This window comes from Callionymus lyra, chromosome 5 (genome assembly GCF_982586985.1).
Source record: "Callionymus lyra chromosome 5, fCalLyr1.hap1.1, whole genome shotgun sequence".
NCBI lineage: Eukaryota > Metazoa > Chordata > Actinopteri > Syngnathiformes > Callionymidae > Callionymus > Callionymus lyra.
This window is the reverse complement of record NC_141822.1, coordinates 6568508-6587301: the sequence shown is the minus strand read 5'-3', so window position 1 is coordinate 6587301 and position 18794 is coordinate 6568508. Positions and strand designations below refer to the sequence as shown.

Here is an 18794-nt window from a genome sequence, read left to right as displayed (position 1 = left end):
ATACTGTATGGATCACAATTGTTTAGAAATGTCCTAGAATTCGATATATTTTGTTTACGTTTTGTGTTTCATCTTGACTTGAGAAGGTTTTTCATTTTACTTGCTTGGCTTCCCATTATAAAGATACCCTTGAAAGAAGGTTAAACACAGTCAACATACTTAAGTGTACAAGGGAAATCTACTCCAGCTTCATAAACTACACAGGTGTGAGTAAAGTTAATGCGTCCAGGTACAATTACAGAAGAGTGAAGTGTCTCGTTCTATGAGGTTAAAACCATCAAACGACCGTCTGGCCATTTATTAAGAGCCGAGCTCACGAGCGGAACCAACAGCTGTTGCTTCTCACTCACAGTACTCCAGTAATTATGACACTCGGACAGACAGGAAGTCATTGTTGTGCAGGAATCATTCACCGGGTCGTTAATGCTGTCATACCGAGGTCCAGATCCAATGTTGGTACTGATTTCAGTGGTGGAGTCTTTGTCCTTGTTTCATTGATCGATCGTGCGATCGTGTGTCCTTGTTTGTCTCATCCCTTAATCCGTCTTGATTTTATCTCCCAGTTACCTGATCGTCATTGGACTTTCAGGTTAATTATGCTCCTCTTATTTACAATGTAGTTCATTCCTGTTGTCGTGTTTTCTCTTCCTGTTTCCAGCACCCCTGGTCAGAGTTAGCCAGACTCGATGCAAAGCCGACATTTCTCAGACTATAATATGAATTATGATTATAAGAGACGAATGTTACTTGTAAAAAACGTAGCTTTGAAATCATCTAATATGAATTTAAACATGTACAAAATTCGTATTGTATATACAGTATACATTTTATTTTTGACATATCTAGTTTGTTTCTTCAATATTTGTATTAAAACAAAATGTGTTTGACCAATTAGATGACATGTATTCTACATTTCCTCACACGTCTTTGTGTGTCAGCGTGAGGTCATTTCTTAAGTCATAAAATCTTGATTGAATCTCCACTAGCGTGAGGGCCTTGTGATGAGGAGCACTGTGGTCAGAATCTACCCAATCATTAGCTGTTCTTTGATCCGAGCTCCGTCTCTCATTGTCACATAATTGGCCTTTATCTCTTTGTCTTTGCATCTGTTGAACTCTCAGCAGACTTCTTAATAACATGGTAGTGTCACACACCTGAAATAAAAATTGAAGTAATCTCTGTTTTTTTGTTCCCTTTGCTTAAGGTTCAGAAAATGAATGAAGAAGTACATTTTCCTAAGTATTAATAACATTGTATACTGTTGAGAAGGCAGACAAGCTAAAAAATAAAAATAAAATGTGTTTTAATGTGATGTTAAACTGGGCTTTAATTCAGATACAATGGTTATTAATTATAAATTAATTTTGAGTATATTTTAAAAAGGAATTATACAAAATAATTAAAGTTCTCTGGAAAACAATGTTAAAAAAATTTACATAAAAAATTAAAAGGTACTGAGAAACATAGTTTGTAGTGATGGGCTGATGAAGCTTCATGAAACAGTGTCATGTTGTTCAGAGGTCAGTAGATGGCGCCATCATTTTAAAATTGATGTCATTAGAACAGTTGTTCAAAACAAAGGAAAATAGTGCAGAGACGCCATCTAGTGGACTCTGAAGATAATGACACTGTTTCATGAAGCTTCATCAACACATCATTACCATATAGTGGACTCTGAAAATATTTAAACTGTTTCATGAAGCTTCATCAACACATCACTACCATCTAGTGGACTCTGAAGATAATGACACTGTTTCATGAAGCTTCATTAACACATCACTACCATCTAGTGGACTCTGAAGATAATGACACTGTTTCATGAAGCTTCATCAACACATCACTACCATCTAGTGGACTCTGAAGATAATGACACTGTTTCATGAAGCTTCATCAACACATCACTACCATCAAGTGGACTCTGAAGATAATGACATTGTTTCATGAAACTTCATCAACACATCACTACCATCTAGTGGACTCTGAACATATTGACACTGCTTCAAGAAGCTTCATTATGAGTTTGTAAAAAAAAAAAAAAACATTTAAAATAACTTTTTTAACGAGGAACAAAATAGGAACAAAATTAAGGGGGAAAAAGCAGGAAATTCAAAGAGAACTTATAAAGTTAGTAAAAGAGTTAGAAAATGGAGCACACAGTCCTCAGGAGAGCAGCATGCATACATAGATAAGGTGCTGCATGCGACGCACATCCCACACTTTGCCCTGATCCTCTGTTTTCGTAGACGTCGATGCAAGAACTTTTTTAATTAGTCTTTTTCTGTCTTTAACTTCTGGTTTTTACTTTTCCAAAGTTCATATTTCAATTTTTAACCTAACTTTTCTAACATTATTTACAGCTCACTCTGAGGCATTAATGGAGGAAACAGTTCATATAAAGACTAAATGTTCTTTAGACTGGTTTAAGGTAGGACAAAAGCAGATAAAGTCGGTGCTTTGCATTGTCTCTGGATTGTTGCCAGTGTCGGCACTAATGCACCCATTTAACTTGCTTCCCTAACATTTACTGAAAAGGGTTTAAACTACAATAGACAACGTATTCAATTACTATGTCCACTCCAATTGTTCTCTCAAAAACACACAGCGCCGTTTATAATAAATGCGTTTTCAAAAAGCCGATAAAACTGATTTTTCCAATATACGGCACTCTTTGTTAGGTCACTTTTAGGCAAAGGCTGCTTTTTTACCATAAGCCGAAGGGGCTTCAGTTTAGATAATGCAAGATGGCCCGGTCAAAGTGACGTAGGAAACTTCAGTTAAATAGCCCAGTCTAACCCGTTAACAGAACTGATCCAGAGCAAATATGTGATGAGATTGAATACAACATTTCCTCAAATGCATTATTCCGTTTGAGTCCAGCCTGTATATGCATGTGTGTGGATAAGACGTCTGACGTCTGCCTCCCTCTGAGGAACAAATCCACATACGTCTGCAGAGCCGACAGTTCGTCGCTGCCGAGTTAATAAAAGTTTGGACCAGCGAGCTGAAGCGTGGTGAATCGAGGGGGATTGTGACTGCTGTCATGGTTGTCGCTTCAGGTGCGCCCGAGTGATGGAAGTGAAGTTGTGCAATTGTGTCTGGTTGAGAGAAGTCCTGCTGCTGCTGCTGGTCTCCTTTAAAGTGGCTGTTTTTTTGGAATAGAAGCTGTTGCAGTAAAAAGCTTGGAATTATGTGGAATGACTTTGAGCTACAGAGAACACCCTTGAGGGACATGTGTCTATAAGTTGTACCTGCTGCTCCTTCAATACTCACCAAGATACGTATGTGGTCTGACTTTAATTTACCGTAATACCCTAAATCAAATTTAAATGTTATTTATTATGAATTCACCTTCATGGGTTGGGATTATTCTCAAAGTAATCCATTGCTGTGTCTTAAGTCACGCACTTCTCCAAGTGCACTGGTTTACAGTACACTGTAAGACACTTACCTGTGCAGTGCTCAAATTTCAACAGGGTAGTACCGTCTCAAATCAAACACTTCCGCTACACACTTACTGGAAATGACTCGACAGTTTCTTCTTCTACTACTTTTTAACGCTGATTGCAACCAGTCGTTGAAACACTATCATCAACACTTGACAGCACTTTTCTCCATTCGAAAAAACTTACTAAGTTGTGTTTCATTTAGTTATTACTGTTGTTGTGTTGTTTTGTGGTGAAATTTGTGTTTTGTCGAGATATTTATGTCGGTATCTGCTCCGAAGAAGTGTCAGTTGTCAGTGACATAGCTTCAGTTTAGCATCATCTACGTCACTAAGATGGTGGTCGTTAAGGGTGGAAAGTGTGCATCGATCCACACTCAATTTCCTGGCCATTTGAGTGCGCCTATTAAGTGTATATATATACATAAACCTTTGAAATAAAATTTTATTGACAGTTTTTTTTTATGGATTATATTTCCATAGTGCATGTATAAAAGACGATCATTCAATGTTTTATTTTACAATTGACACTCAAATATTCACAGTGTTTATTCATTTTTGTGGTGCAATTAAACCTCCAGCCACTAGTTGGCAACATTCGTCATTTCCTCCGAGCCAAAGTAATAACAAAACCGGTAAAATGGCAGCAATGAGTGGAAAGGAAAGGATACACTAGAGTCCAGAAGCTTTTAAAGCTGATGTTTTGACTCATTTTGTGTTTTAAAACAAAGTTTAAAGTTCAAATTAAACACTGACAGATAATAACCTTTACTTACTGACTTACTGGATAATGCGTGTTGCTCCAGGTTGTTTGTGTTGACGCACTTCATTGTGCATTGATAATATAAGTTTACATTTGTTATTCATATTTTGAGAAGCACTTTCCTACAAGTACTTTCATATTTGATTAGAGAAAGTATTTTTAATTTCTTTGTCGTGAAAACCAGAAAAAGGGGTTTTTACTTAAACAGAAACAATGTATTGTTGTTCCTACATTATCGCAATATATCGCAATATATCGCATTATATATAGATTTGTGTCATACCCCCAGATTCTTGCCCGTCCACAGCCCTACTTCTGCGTACAGAACCATCATACAATTCAAGACACTTGAGACAGAATCTCCCACGGATGATATCAGCCGAGATAGTTTGTCTCAAGTTAATAAAAACGAGACGGTCGCAGCCTCTGTCTCGGAGGAAACGACACTTGAGTTCAGTCATAGCTGTGGTATGTGATGTTTAATCCTGCTGCACGCTCGATCCACAGCATCCTCACCACCAACTTCCAGAGAGGAAACGGCATTGTTTTCAAGCCAGCATCCGACAAAACAGTCGGTGTCAGGGGCAGACAAAACAGTCCGAGGTCAGGAAGTGTTGGTGGATGTTGACAAGCTGCGTGTATAATTATAGATCCGAAAGAATTCGGATATATTTATTGACGATGAGTATGTGTTAAGAGCGAGTGCAGCTGTTTTATTTTGTTTTACCGGTGACTGTGGCTGAGAATTCAACATTTAAAAGTGGGGACACCAGCTGGAGCAAACAAGTCTGAAGGAAAATAAGCTGTTTTTTCTGCCTCAGGGACATCATAAAAAAAAAATAACAAAGGGTTCTTTTATTATACCCTGAATTACGCACTACAGCTGAGTATTTGTACTGCACACCGTTTTAACGAGTGCTCGGGTCAGAACCAATCGTTGAATAAATTAGTCGACTATAAAGTTTCCCTTTTTTTTTTAAATCAGAAGATGGACAAGGTTAATTAAACTGTCAAGTACACGCGAAGGACGATTAAGACGAGCCGAGGGGGGAAGTCAATGTTCGCTGCCCAACAATGATGGTGGATAATGATCCTCTTTCTTTCTGGACAGTTGAAGATAAAAACATACCTTTCATCCGGAGCGCTGTCCGACTGATGACTGTAATGGTCGTGCAGATGTCCGTCTGCTGCCGGGTCTGTCCGCGGTGGATGGAGAATATATTAGCATCATATAATATAAAAGCAGAGGTACAATTAGGGAAGGTTAAATATTCAAAGATGTAAAACAAATTTCATTTTTTTTTAAAATCTAATATCACATCCGTGTACTTTTCTACATAGCGTAGAGAAAGTCTATTGATAATAAAGTGTGGAAGAACAGTTTACAGCCCAATGTAAAATGGCTCTTGTACTCCTAGTGTGTAACCAAGATAAAGAGTCCACGACCACGAGAATAAAGTGTATGTACTACTGCCCGATAAAAGTTCATATTTACTGAACTCAAGAGATTATATATAATTCTTCATTCCTGAAATGAGCTTGTTAGCTCACTGTTTTAGCTTAGCATGGCTAGTAGCTGTTGACATAATGAAGTGGAAATATGTTATATTGTAAGTAAGTCATTTATATTTAAAATAGATAATTATTTTATTAGTATAGTTATAGTTATTTTAACTATAACTAATTAAAATTGTGTAATTCGTTTTTTTTCTTACATTTATTTATAGAATATCCCTTATTTTTAATAATTCATTAAAAAATCATTTCAAACTATATAAGGTATAATATAAGGTAACCAAAATAAAGTTGTATGTTATTGTTAACGTCCGAAAGAATATAAAATATTAACTTACCTCAAGTGATTAAACATAATTCTGTATCCACGAAACTAGCTTGTTAACTTACTGTTGTACTATATACTGTTGTAGCTTAGCATAGTTTAGCTTATAGCTTAGCATTTTGTAGCTTAGTAATGGTAAATAGTAATTGTTGACACAATAAAGTGCAAAAAGTATTTGTGAAATATAAATTTTATCTGTGAAGTAATGTGTATATATATATATATACAGTATATATATATACAGTATATATATATATATATATATATATATATATATATATATATATATATATATATATATATATATATAAACATAAGGTTGCTTTCATCAAAACTAGCTTGTTAGCTCAATATTGTAGCTTAGCATGGCTAGTAGTTGTTGACATAATAAAGCGGCAAAGTGTTATATTGTCAGCTATACATTTTATTTTTAATGTATTTATAAGTGTATCATTCATTTCATTATATGGGATGGGTGTATTATGTACATTTAAAATAAACATAACTATATTTAAAAACATATATTTTACGATTTTTTCATAGATATACTTTATCCTATTTTAATTCATAGGTACTGTAGTACTTCATCCAGAGCAGAATATCGTGTACGTTGTACCTGAGATAAGAGTGAACATCCGCTGACCTCGTGTGGTAAAACGCTGCAGGTTCTGCCTGAGATCGTCGAGTCTGTTCTTCATCCACAGCAGCTTCTTCTCTCCACACTGTCCGTCCGAGAAGGTCGTTGAGTAGCAACTGTTGACTAACAACACGTGTTAGACTCAAACCTGCTGCTCTGTCGTTCACTGGTGAGTTTTTACATTCTTTTCGCGATTTACACGCGTGTCCGCTGACGCTGCTCTTGAACGCACCACGAGAAGAATGTAATACATTAGATTTATTCGTGTTATATTCAACAAGTGCGCGAGTACAGTGGAGTCTGTGGTGGAAATAAACGTGACTGGATCATTGAATAAACATGTTTTTAAGAACACACTGATGTTCAAAGCGGTGACAGACAGTGAGTCGTTTGACTTGAACGCATCACATCCTGTGAATTTGGCTAAAATGACAACGTTTTTGTGGTCAGTTATGATCTTGTTTTACAGTGACAACCATACCGTTGTAAAGGTTTAGCGTGTTTATGTTGGATAGGAAATATTCGAGGACAAGATTAAAATAATGAATAGTTTTTACAGTAAATAAATACATTCTGTAATTATATTATTTTGATCTAATGCTCACTGCAGAACAGGTAAAAGTCATAGGGTATCTGGTGTATTGGCCCGAATCTTGCAGTAACATACTTAACGGAAAGATACGATATATATTGTGATATAATAGTATTGTCGAGTACTTGACTCTGATGTTGTGATAGTGTAGTAACAAGTATATATGTTTAGTATTGTCCAGTAATTGACTCTGTTGTTGTGATAGTGTAGTAACAAATGTATACGTGTAGTATTGTCCAGTACTTGACTCTGGTGTTGTGATAGTGTAGTAACAAGTATATATATATGTGTAGTATTGTCCAGTACTTCACTCTAGTGTTGTGATAGTGTAGTAACAAGTATATACTGTATATGTGTAGTATTGCCCACTACTTGACTCTGGTGTTGTGATAGTGTAGTAACAAGTATATATGTGTAGTATTGTCCAGTACTTGACTCTGGTGTTGTGATAGTGTAGTAACAAGTATATATGTGTAGTCTTGTCCAGTACTTGACTCTGGTGTTGTGATAGTATAGTAACAAGTATATAAGTGTAGTATTGTCCAGTACTTGACTCTGATGTTGTGATAGTGTAGTAACACGTATATATGTGTAGTATTGTCCACTACTTGACTCTGGTGTTGTGATACTGTAGTAACAAGTATATACAGTATGTGTAGTATTGTCCAGTACTTGACTCTGGTGTTGTGATAGTGTAGTAACAAGGATATATGTGTAGTATTGTCCAGTACTTGACTCTGATGTTGTGATATTGTAGTAACAAGTATATATGTGTAGTATTGTCCACTACTTGACTCTGGTGTTGTGATACTGTAGTAACAAGTATATACAGTATGTGTAGTATTGTCCACTACTTGACTCTGGTGTTGTGATAGTGTAGTAACAAGGATATATGTGTAGTATTGTCGAGTACTTGACTCTGGTGTTGTGATAGTGTAGTAACAAGGATATATGTGTAGTATTGTCCAGTACTTGACTCTGGTGTTGTGATAGTGTAGTAACAAGTATATATGTGTAGTATTGTCGAGTACTTGACTCTGGTGTTGTGATAGTGTAGTAACAAGGATATATGTGTAGTATTGTCCAGTACTTGACTCTGTGTTGTGATAGTGTAGTAACAAGTATATATGTGTAGTATTGTCCAGTACTTGACTCTGGTGTTGTAGTATTTACAGACCACATGACTCTTGACAAAGTCGTAACTGCTTTCATTTGTTTTCAAACCAAAATATGTCCAAACATCAACTTTAGAAGCTGCTAGAGTCAACTGTATCCTCTTGCCCTCAGTTACATCAGAATTTTCAATCAAAATATGAATTTAAGTGTATCAATATTTGATCACAACCCTACTATTATCTTATCAAATGAAATTTAAAAAAAATTCAAATCTTTGTCTTATATTTTGCCGAGTTATTTACTCACATATTAATTGATTTTTAATGAATAAAAATCTAAATTGAATGTATATAAAATGAAAGTGCCCTGTCAACAGAGTCTGGTTCTGCTCAAGGTTTTTTCTTGTTTAAAAAAGCATTTTCCTCATCATTATACCTTTTTCTTTCTAGTCTTATATAGTTTTATTTTAACTGTAAATTATGCTGCCATCTAGTGGCCAGAAGTAATGATTATATATATTGTATTGTAAAATAATCATGTGTTCTGGTGTGATGGCCTGTAGAAAACAGTAGAAAACAGTTTTCGTAACTACTTTCATTTGTTTTGAAACCAAAATGTGTCCAAAAATCAACTTTAAAAACCTGCTGAAGTCGACTGTATCCTCTTGTCCTCAGTAATCTTGTGGGAATTCATTGTTCCTCTAGCGGTTGAGGACGACTAAAATTATTTTCTTTTATACACACTGTAAACCATAAAAAGACCTGTGATAAAAAATAAAATTGAATGTTGAATATCACGATATATCGACGTTTTCTACGAGCGCTCGTACCCGTGACTCTTCGTCAGAATCTGTCCTCAATAAAGAGCCGGTAAATGTTCGGTGTCGCTCTGAGACTCACTCGTACCTGGACCCGCTGATACCTGAGATCCCACCCGGGGCAGGAAAACACATCGTACACGACACGTGGGTCTCGACATAAAGAGGGAAGAGACGGATTTTCCATTTCACTTGCAACTCGAAACACTTGAACTCTGGTCCACCTCGTACCAGACCTCGGATCCTAGTCAACAAATCACGTCTTCCAGCAGTGACTAGGGTTCATCGACGGGCGAACGCTGACATCTGCTGACTGCTAATAAGCCGCGACTGTCCTGACAGGAACCATCAATCTTTGTGTCAAACTTTGCATCTAAATTTAGCAGCTTTTTTTTCCTGGAGTTCTCAGTCGCAGTGGCATAAGAAGAAAAAAATCCCCATAAGACGATCATTGTTATTCTGGTCAGACTGTCTTGTTCTTTGACTGCGCACAGAATCCTGATCGTTTAAGATAAACTCTTGGGTACAAGTGGTGCATTTTAAATAATGTGGTATTGTGTAGTTTAGGTGTTTCAAACTCAACTACACAAGGGACCAAAAATCTTTAGCTGTCTTAAGGTCTATTCGTACGGGATTAGTTTTACCTGTAGACCTTTAGTGATTTGTAAACCACCTGTGTGTTATTTTGAGTACATTCCACTTCTACTTAAGGCAATGACAAGATCATATCGTATTGTATCTCGCGCGCCGAAATGTAAACACTTCAAAAGTAGGCACCGAAATATAATAACCCTAACCCTAACCTTAACCCTAACCCTAGCCCTAACCCCAGCCCTAGCCCTAACCCTAACCCTAGCCCTAACCCTACTTTTTAAGTAACAACCCTACGCGGCAAGATGGAAAAGTGTTCAATTACGTTAAAAAAACCCAAGGATGCAGATTCGCACTGGACTAGTATTATCACCTGACGTCTGTTTTCGGCCAAATACAGTAGGTAATTTGTGGCGGAATTACTACGTTACAAATCACAGACATGGCGCATTCGCACGGGATTAAATCTCCGACATTCTCCGCAATTATTGCCAATCGCCTTTGGTCTCCAGGTAATACTTATCCCATGCAATTCGGGCCAAACAATGTTTATTTTCCTATTCAATATAACCTAAAGTGTCAATTCATAACAAGAGTTTTCTCAAGACACTTCACAGTTGAAATAAAACTATACAAGACGAGAGATAAAAAGGTACCAGCGAATCACAACGAGCGACAGTGGCGAGGGAAATACTTCCTTTTAACAGGCAGAAACCTTCAGTAGAACCAGACTCAGTGTTGACAGGGCCATGGGGGTGATTCTGGGTCTGGTGGCACTTTCATTTTTAAATTACTTTTCATTTAGAATATTTTCTTATAATTCAATAAACTAGGTAAAAATATATTTTCATTGGATAGTTTCAAACACTTGATATACGCATAGACACACAATAAAACCGCAGTGATTTATAAAAATAATTCCCCCAAATTTCTTTTAACTATTTGTAACTGGGCTTTTCGTTCGCTAATATTAGGGGTTTGATCCATTTTTATCTGATATTTTGATATGACTGAGGACGAGAGGATACAGTGGACTCTGCAGTCCTTAAAGCTGATGTTTGGACATGTTTTGGTTTCAAAACAATACATTTTCCAAAATGTCAACTGTACCTTATGTATACATTTTTATTGTACTGACTCTCAAACCGATTTTATGCGTTTTGGGGCGTTCAAAAATCTGTCTGTTTTAGTACGACTTCGGTGCGTTATGAAGCTGCACCATGAGTCTCTGCAGTATCACTGGTAGTAGTCGTACTTGAGGTAGTACTCTGTAAAAAAAACACCTTTAACCTCAGTTTTACTCTTGTTGTTGACCTCCATAATCTCTTTCCGTTATATAATCTAATAAAATATTTTTTAAATAAATGATTTTCTTTGTTTTCCATGTAGTATTTACATTCCAAGATAAAGATACTGAAATCAACAATGTTTTAAATCTGTAGTCTTTTAAATTCAAAACTATTTTGCAGCACTATTATGCACAAAAGTTATATTCAATTTAAAAGGCTAAGGATAAAAAAAGAAAAAACTTTTGTATTTAACATTTTATTTGATCATCAAACAATAATATCAAACTATGTGTAAAAAACAAAAGGTAAGGTAAGGTAAAACTTTATTGAAATTGTTTAAAACAAAAGAAACATATATTTGCAATTTTTTCTTAGTTATATTAGAATTAAAACAGTATCCCAATAGTTTAATAAAATAATATAATGTTTATAAAGCCCACAAAAAAATAAATGTCAAAGTTAATTGTAAATTCACTCAATATACTGCTGACACTGATGTACTTCTGTAATACATCTACTGCAGAAACACAGTACATGTCCGTCATGATCTACTTCCTGTCCTCCTCAGACGATATAATCACTTACGGATGTTGAAGAATGCGGCTCTTAAAGCTTCTTAAGAAATCATTCACAGTATAAATCTGCTGAATCCAATCCTGCGTCGTCTTTAAGACGGAAATTGAGTTTCAAATATTTCTTCTCGGTCCATTCGATCTCCTCGCCTGCGGGTCTTTATGGATGGTTGTTATATACGAGTCGATCCCGGGAGACGATCGATGACGCCGGTCCTCTTGGGTTGGGATGGATGAGTGAATAATTTATCAGCTACACTTCCTTCAATAGCTCGTCTCTAATGATGGTTGGTTTTTCTTCAAGCTGATAAAATGACAAACGTCAGATCGTGTAAAATGGACTCGACCCGATCGATGCACCTTCAGAGGCCTGGAGATATTAATCCTCCTGAGGTCGACGGTATCAGAGCTGTCGTTGCTGCCAGACAAAGAGTAGGTTTCTTAACACGTTTGATTGCAGTTTTTTTCAGTTAAGTTCTAGTGATGGTCTGATGAAGCTTCATGAAACAGTGTCATGTTGTTCAGAGGTCAGTAGGTGGCACCATCAGATGAAAAATGATGTTTCATTAGAACAGTTGTTCAAAACCGTGCAGAGACGCCATCTAGTGGACTCTGAAGATAATGACACTGTTTCATGAAGCTTCATCAACACATCACTACCATCTATTGGACTCTGAAGATAATGACACTGCTTCATGAAGCTTCATCAACACATCACTACCATCTAGTGGACTCTGAAGATAATGACACTGTTTCATGAAGCTTCATCAACACATCACTACCATCTTGTGGACTCTGAAGATAATGACACTGTTTCATGAAGCTTCATCAACACATCACTACCATCTAGTGGACTGTGAAGATAATGACACTGTTTCATGAAGCTTCATCGACACATCAGTACCATCTAGTGGACTCTGAAGATAATGACACTGTTTTATGAAGCTACATCAACACATCACTACCATCTAGTGGACTCTGAAGATAATGACACTGTTTCATGAAGCTTCATCAACACATCACTACCATCTAGTGGACTCTGAAGATAATGACACTGCTTCATGAAGCTTCATCAACACATCACTACCATCTTGTGGACTGAAGATAATGACACTGTTTCATGAAGCTTCATCAACACATCACTACCATCTAGTGGACTCTGAATATAATGACACTGTTTCATGAATCTTCATCAACACATCACTACCATCTAGTGGACTCTGAAGATAATGACACTGTTTCATGAAGCTTCATCAACACATCACTACCATCTAGTGGACTATGAAGATAATGACACTGTTTCATGAAGCTTCATCGACACATCACTACCATCTAGTGGACTCTGAAGATAATGACACTGTTTCATGAAGCTACATCAACACATCACTACCATCTAGTGGACTCTGAAGATAATGACACTGTTTCATGAAGCTTCATCAACACATCACTACCATCTAGTGGACTCTGAAGATAATGACACTGTTTCATGAAGCTTCATCAACACATCACTACCATCTAGTGGACTCTGAAGATAATGACACTGTTTCATGAAGCTTCATCAACACATCACTACCATCTAGTGGACTCTGAAGATAATGACACTGTTTCATGAAGCTTCATCAACACATCACTACCATCTAGTGGACTCTGAAGATAATGACACTGTTTCATGAAGCTTCATCAACACATCTCTATCAAAAATTAACAAAGAAACGTCCATAGAAGTGAAATTAGATGAAAGATGTTAAAACGTTGGTTGTGTAGGTCATAGGGCTGTGTATTTCAAGAATCGGGTGATACGATATGTGTCACAATAAACATGTAACGATGGTATGTATTACGATACATTGTGATATCGTAGGAGCAATGATCTATATTTTTAGTAATGTTGAGTACTCTACTCTGGTGTTGCAGAATTGCTTTCATTTGTTTTTAAACCTACTGTTAACATGACCAGAAATCCGCTGCTGGAGTCACTGTATCCTCTCGTCCTCAGTCATCGCTGGGATTTCATAGCAGCCGGGAGTTTGATTATAACAAAAAATAAAACAAACACTGTGAATATTTTAATGTTAATTGTAAATATATAAATCAAATTATTTTATTGTACACACACTTTATACAAATATAATCCATAAAAAGACAAAAAATCAGAATATTTAAGTGTATCGATGTTTTCTCACAGAATAGTGAGAAAAGAGTGAGATAATTAAAAGACGATCATGTCCTGTTTTGACTCTTGTTTCCTGCCAATGTTCGCTCCACAACTGACCTGATGAATGTTCCACTATGTTGTCCAGGGGGCGACAGAGAGCGGATGACAACCAACCATGAGACCTACCTTCTTATGGCCAGCACCCAGAATGACATGGAGGATTGGGTGAAGACCATCCGCAGGGTCATATGGGCTCCTTTCGGCGGAGGTCAGTACTACCAACACAAACTTCACTGATCTTCATTTGTGGGGAAAAAAAACAACTTGTTGTTGCGTCTTGTTTGTGATGAGATTCAGAAGCTTGTGTTTGACGATGAAGCCTGAAGGGAAAGTGATGAATAGAAGCATTAATATGGTTTTAATAACAGTGTCAAGCGTGACGATGAACTGCTGCCTGTTTATCTGAACTCATTTCAACTGTAAACCGTCCGACAGTTACGGTTCAGATTCTTTCTTAAGATATACTTAAATATATGACTGAAACACTTCGTTATGTGGATTTGACGCAGCATTACCCATCATGCACTGCAAAAGTCAAACGTTTTTTTAAATCATTAATGTAGCCAGAGGCTTAAACAAATGTTGTATTTCTGATTTAAATAAAACAGGTCCCAGCAAATCAAATATTAGACAAAGATTTGATTTCGTCTCTAAGGTTCTCATTTGATAGTTTTGATCATTTGATTGACACGTAGAAGAGGTCTTTAAAATCATAATCATAATCTTAATAAATAGTTTAAATTCCATGCACATATTATTATGTTCATTTTGTGTTGCATTTAAAATTGTATTGTTTAATGATATTTTTATTGTGTATTCATGGTATTTGTTCATTCTTGTGTTGCAATGAAGCTTCCGGCCACTAGATGGCAGGCTTCTGCAGCTAAATTAACATGCAAGATCGTGGTGACGACTGAGAACGAGAGGATACGTAACATATTTCCAAATTCTTGTATCCTAGTATAAATACAGGCAAAGGACCAAGTGCATACTTTGCATGTGTCTGTGAATAAGTTCTTAAGATAATCCGAGGAAGGATAAAACCAGATAAACACTTCAACATTTATACTGTTTTCCATGAATGTTTACCTAAAATATTAGTAGAAAAATATACAGTAATGTTTGTGATTTCTCATGTTCTTAAGAGCATAAACAAAGTGATTTTTTTAAAGTTCTAAATCTATTAACTGAACAAAAAGAGTGTGTGTTTGGATATAAATAGCAGCAGCTGCATGTTTTTCTATTTTTCCCTGTAGAAGCTGTTGACAGTTTTAACTGCTGCAGAGAAACAGTGTCTGTTTAAAATGTGTTAGTGTGACATTATTTTTACTCAAGGGCTGTTATTTTATAGTGGGATATTGTTATATGTACTACATTTCAATTATAATAATTAATAATATATATATATAATTTTTTTAAATATTATTCTCTCACACAAATATGAGATAATTTAATTGTTTTACCTTTAAACAGATTCTAACCTGAAATATACTTTTTTTTCTATTGGTCATTTTTATCTTATGTACCAAAAAATGAAGTGTTTGTCTAGAATACAACAAACATCACGATACAATAAATACAATATATTGCGATACTGTAGGAACAATTATTTATTTGTATTATAGTTTCAAAAGCTGCTGTACTGTATCCTCTCGTCCTCAGTCATCACCGGGATCTCATTGTTCCTTTGGCTACGTAGGAAAGTGTAGTTGCGACACAAAAAGTAACAAACGCCATAAATATGTACGTTTTAATTGTGAATAAAAAAGACTTATTATTTTGTATTTTACACACTTTATTGAAATATAAACCAGAAAACAACGTATCTAACGATTTGAATTAATTTGTTTTATATATAGAATTGATAGCACTGTTGAATATATTGATACGGTATCGGGGGAACATTTTTAATATATCTGTGTATCAATATGTTCTCACACCTGTATTAAAAAAGATAATCATATATATGATCAGGAACAGCACAAATCCTCACATGTTGATATCAAAACAGAACGTAAACAACAATAATTGTATAACTATTGTGTGATTAAAATGATTTGATCGGCGAAGAATCGAAACTAATGAACTGGTGAGCGTGTGCTGAGCTCAGCACCTCTGGTCAGTTCATCGACCACTGGCGACCTACATTGTGTGCGACGGGGATTGTGACCAGACGGAGCGTCGGTGACACAGTGAATAGCCGGGGCCCGGACCGGCCCCTCTGTTGTCAGTGGCAGCCGTTTGACATCGATTGCAGTTGACTGCTCTTCAAAAGGACCAGCCATTTGTCAGAGATGCCACAGGAACGACGGCTCCAGGTTCGGAGCGGAGTCGACCTTTTGTCTGTCCCTGGCCACACACACACACACACACACACGCACACACACACACACACACACACACACGCACACACACACACACGAGCACCCAGTGATTTTGTACAGACCACAGTTTACCCACAAGCCCTCATACTCCAGTGACTGACACTCTGAGGAGAGTTTGCTGTCATGAAGTTAGGGACCGTCTGAGATATTCCACAAATGTGCAGCTGCGGCCTCAGCATCTGGATCTTTGGAGATTTATTTCATGGTAATAACAAGATTTGTACTAATTTCATCAGTTTTTAAAGCAACTTTTTTCTAAAATACCTGATCTTACGACTTTTTTCATCTGCTTGTTGAAAGATAAACAGGAAAGAAAACATTTAAAACTCTATCTGCTATATGATACAGGATCAATGAAACGATATATAGTAATACTGTAGTAACAAGCATACATTTATAGTATTGTCCAGTACTTGACTCTGGTGTGATAGTGTAGTAACAAGTATATATTTGTAGTATTGTCCAGTACTTGACTCTGGTGTTGTGATAGTGTAGTAACAAGGATATATGTGTAGTATTGTCCAGTACTTGACTCTGGTGTGATAGTGTAGTAACAAGTATATATTTGTAGTATTGTCCAGTACTTGACTCTGGTGTTGTGATAGTGTAGTAACAAGGATATATGTGTAGCATTGTCCAGTACTTGACTCTGGTGTTGTGATAGTGTAGTAACAAGTATACATGTGTAGTATTGTCCAGTACTTGACTCTGTTGTTGTGATAGTGTAGTAACAAGAATATATGTGTAGTATTGTCCAGTACTTGACTCTGGTGTTGTGATAGTGTAGTAACAAGTATATATGTGTAGTATTGTCCAGTACTTGACTCTGTTGTTGTGATACTGTAGTAACAAGAATATATGTGTAGTATTGTCCAGTACTTGACTCTGGTGTTGTGATAGTGTAGTAACAAGTATATATGTGTAGTATTGTCCAGTACTTGACTCTGGTGTTGTGATAGTGTAGTAACAAGTACATATGTGTAGTATTGTTCAGTACTTGACTCTGGTGTTGTGATACTGTAGTAACAAGTATATATGTGTAGTATTGTCCAGTACTTGACTCTGGTGTTGTGATAGTGTAGTAACAAGTGTAGTATTGTGTAGTATTGTCCAGTACTTGACTATGGTGTTGTGATAGTGCAGCGTGTAGTGTAGGTACCATAATTATACATATAACAACACATTAAACAATAGTACTAGTTGCAACGCAGTAAGTCAGTTGGGGGTGGAAGTTAAAAACACTCATTTCCTTATAATTGTTTTTATTTGAATATTTGAATATTTTCTGTAACTATTTAATTGACAAATGTTTTAAGCAGTATGTTTCTTAATAATATACATTATATATAAACAGTATATACAATATAAATATACAACATATTAAAGGAAATTCAAGAAAATAAATCCAACCACAACACTCGAGCTAAAGCGCTTTAAGTAAAGGTCAGGTTTTTTTTCAACTTTTTCGTTTGACTTAGATTCAATATAAAACAATCAAGACATTGAAAGGGGTGCGGGGGGGTCACTCAGGTGCCAAAGAGTTTGTGGTACGACCCAGTTTTTTAGGAAGTACATGCTAGCACGTGGCTGCACGCTTCATAAGCCGCTTCACACACACTCTCACACACACTCTCACACACACATGTGACCCGAGGAAACATTCCTCATGACTGTGGTGTCTGGAAGGATGACCTCCTTTTTATCAAACATCTGTGTGTGTGTGTGTGTGTGTGTGAGAGAGTGTGAGGTGTGTGTGTGTGCGTGTGTGTGTGTGTGTGTGGACTCACACTTGGCTCTGTGTAAACACTGAAACATGTTCATAGCCTTCCAAGTGTGTGTGGAGTCGAGGCTCGACCACTTGTTGACTCGACAGGATCGTGGATGAGATGAAGAAGCTCTGAGGCTGAAGATCTTTAAATCTCTGATTGTTTTTATTCTACGCCGGGATATATTTTTGTTCTTTGGTGGACTATGTTTGGACTGAGACACCTGAAGGTTTGCACGTCCAGCGTCCTCACGTATCAGAAGCTGATTCACAGACACTTGTTGAGGAAACTTATAAACTGTGTTTGTTTAAAAAGAGGTGAGTTTTACTTTCTTTTGTTGATTTCCTCTAGTAGCATAAAAACATTGACTTAAATAAATAAATAATAAAAATAAAATAATAAATAAAAGAATAAAAAGTTCTACCTAAATAATCTATTTAAACAATGTGTTTTTTTATTTAGAAATACAAACATTAAATAATTCATGTTTTTTCCAATAATAAGTGCTTTTCTTTGCATAAATTATATTTTCATTGTTTTATGTCATTTAAAACCAATGTGCAATATTCACCTGATATGGTATTTATATTGTTCATTTTATCAGAAGTTTAAAAAAAAACTATTTTTATTTTAATTTAATTTTTTATATAATATCAGGGACAACACAAACTTTCATGTTTAAATGTTAAAACATTACTTACTTATTTTTCATTTAATATTTTTTTAATTCGCAGTCTTTAAATTCAATTTAAAAATGTTGTTATATTAGT

At 36.1% G+C, this 18794-nt stretch overlaps 1 protein-coding gene across 4 annotated transcripts in view; it reads left to right on the top strand.

Annotated features, from left to right (window-relative positions):
* arhgap24 (Rho GTPase activating protein 24) overlaps positions 1 to 18794 on the top strand; it is a 72760-nt gene that overhangs the window by 44805 nt on the left and 9161 nt on the right. For 3 of the 4 annotated variants that reach the window (XM_087790630.1, XM_087790632.1, XM_087790631.1), the window contains one exon: positions 13960 to 14082. In XM_087790630.1, coding sequence (XP_087646756.1) covers positions 13960 to 14082 — 123 coding nt within the window. Of the gene's footprint in view, positions 1 to 6682; positions 6852 to 13959; positions 14083 to 18794 lie in introns of those variants that run through there. The other variant, XM_087790633.1, reaches the window with a different exon arrangement.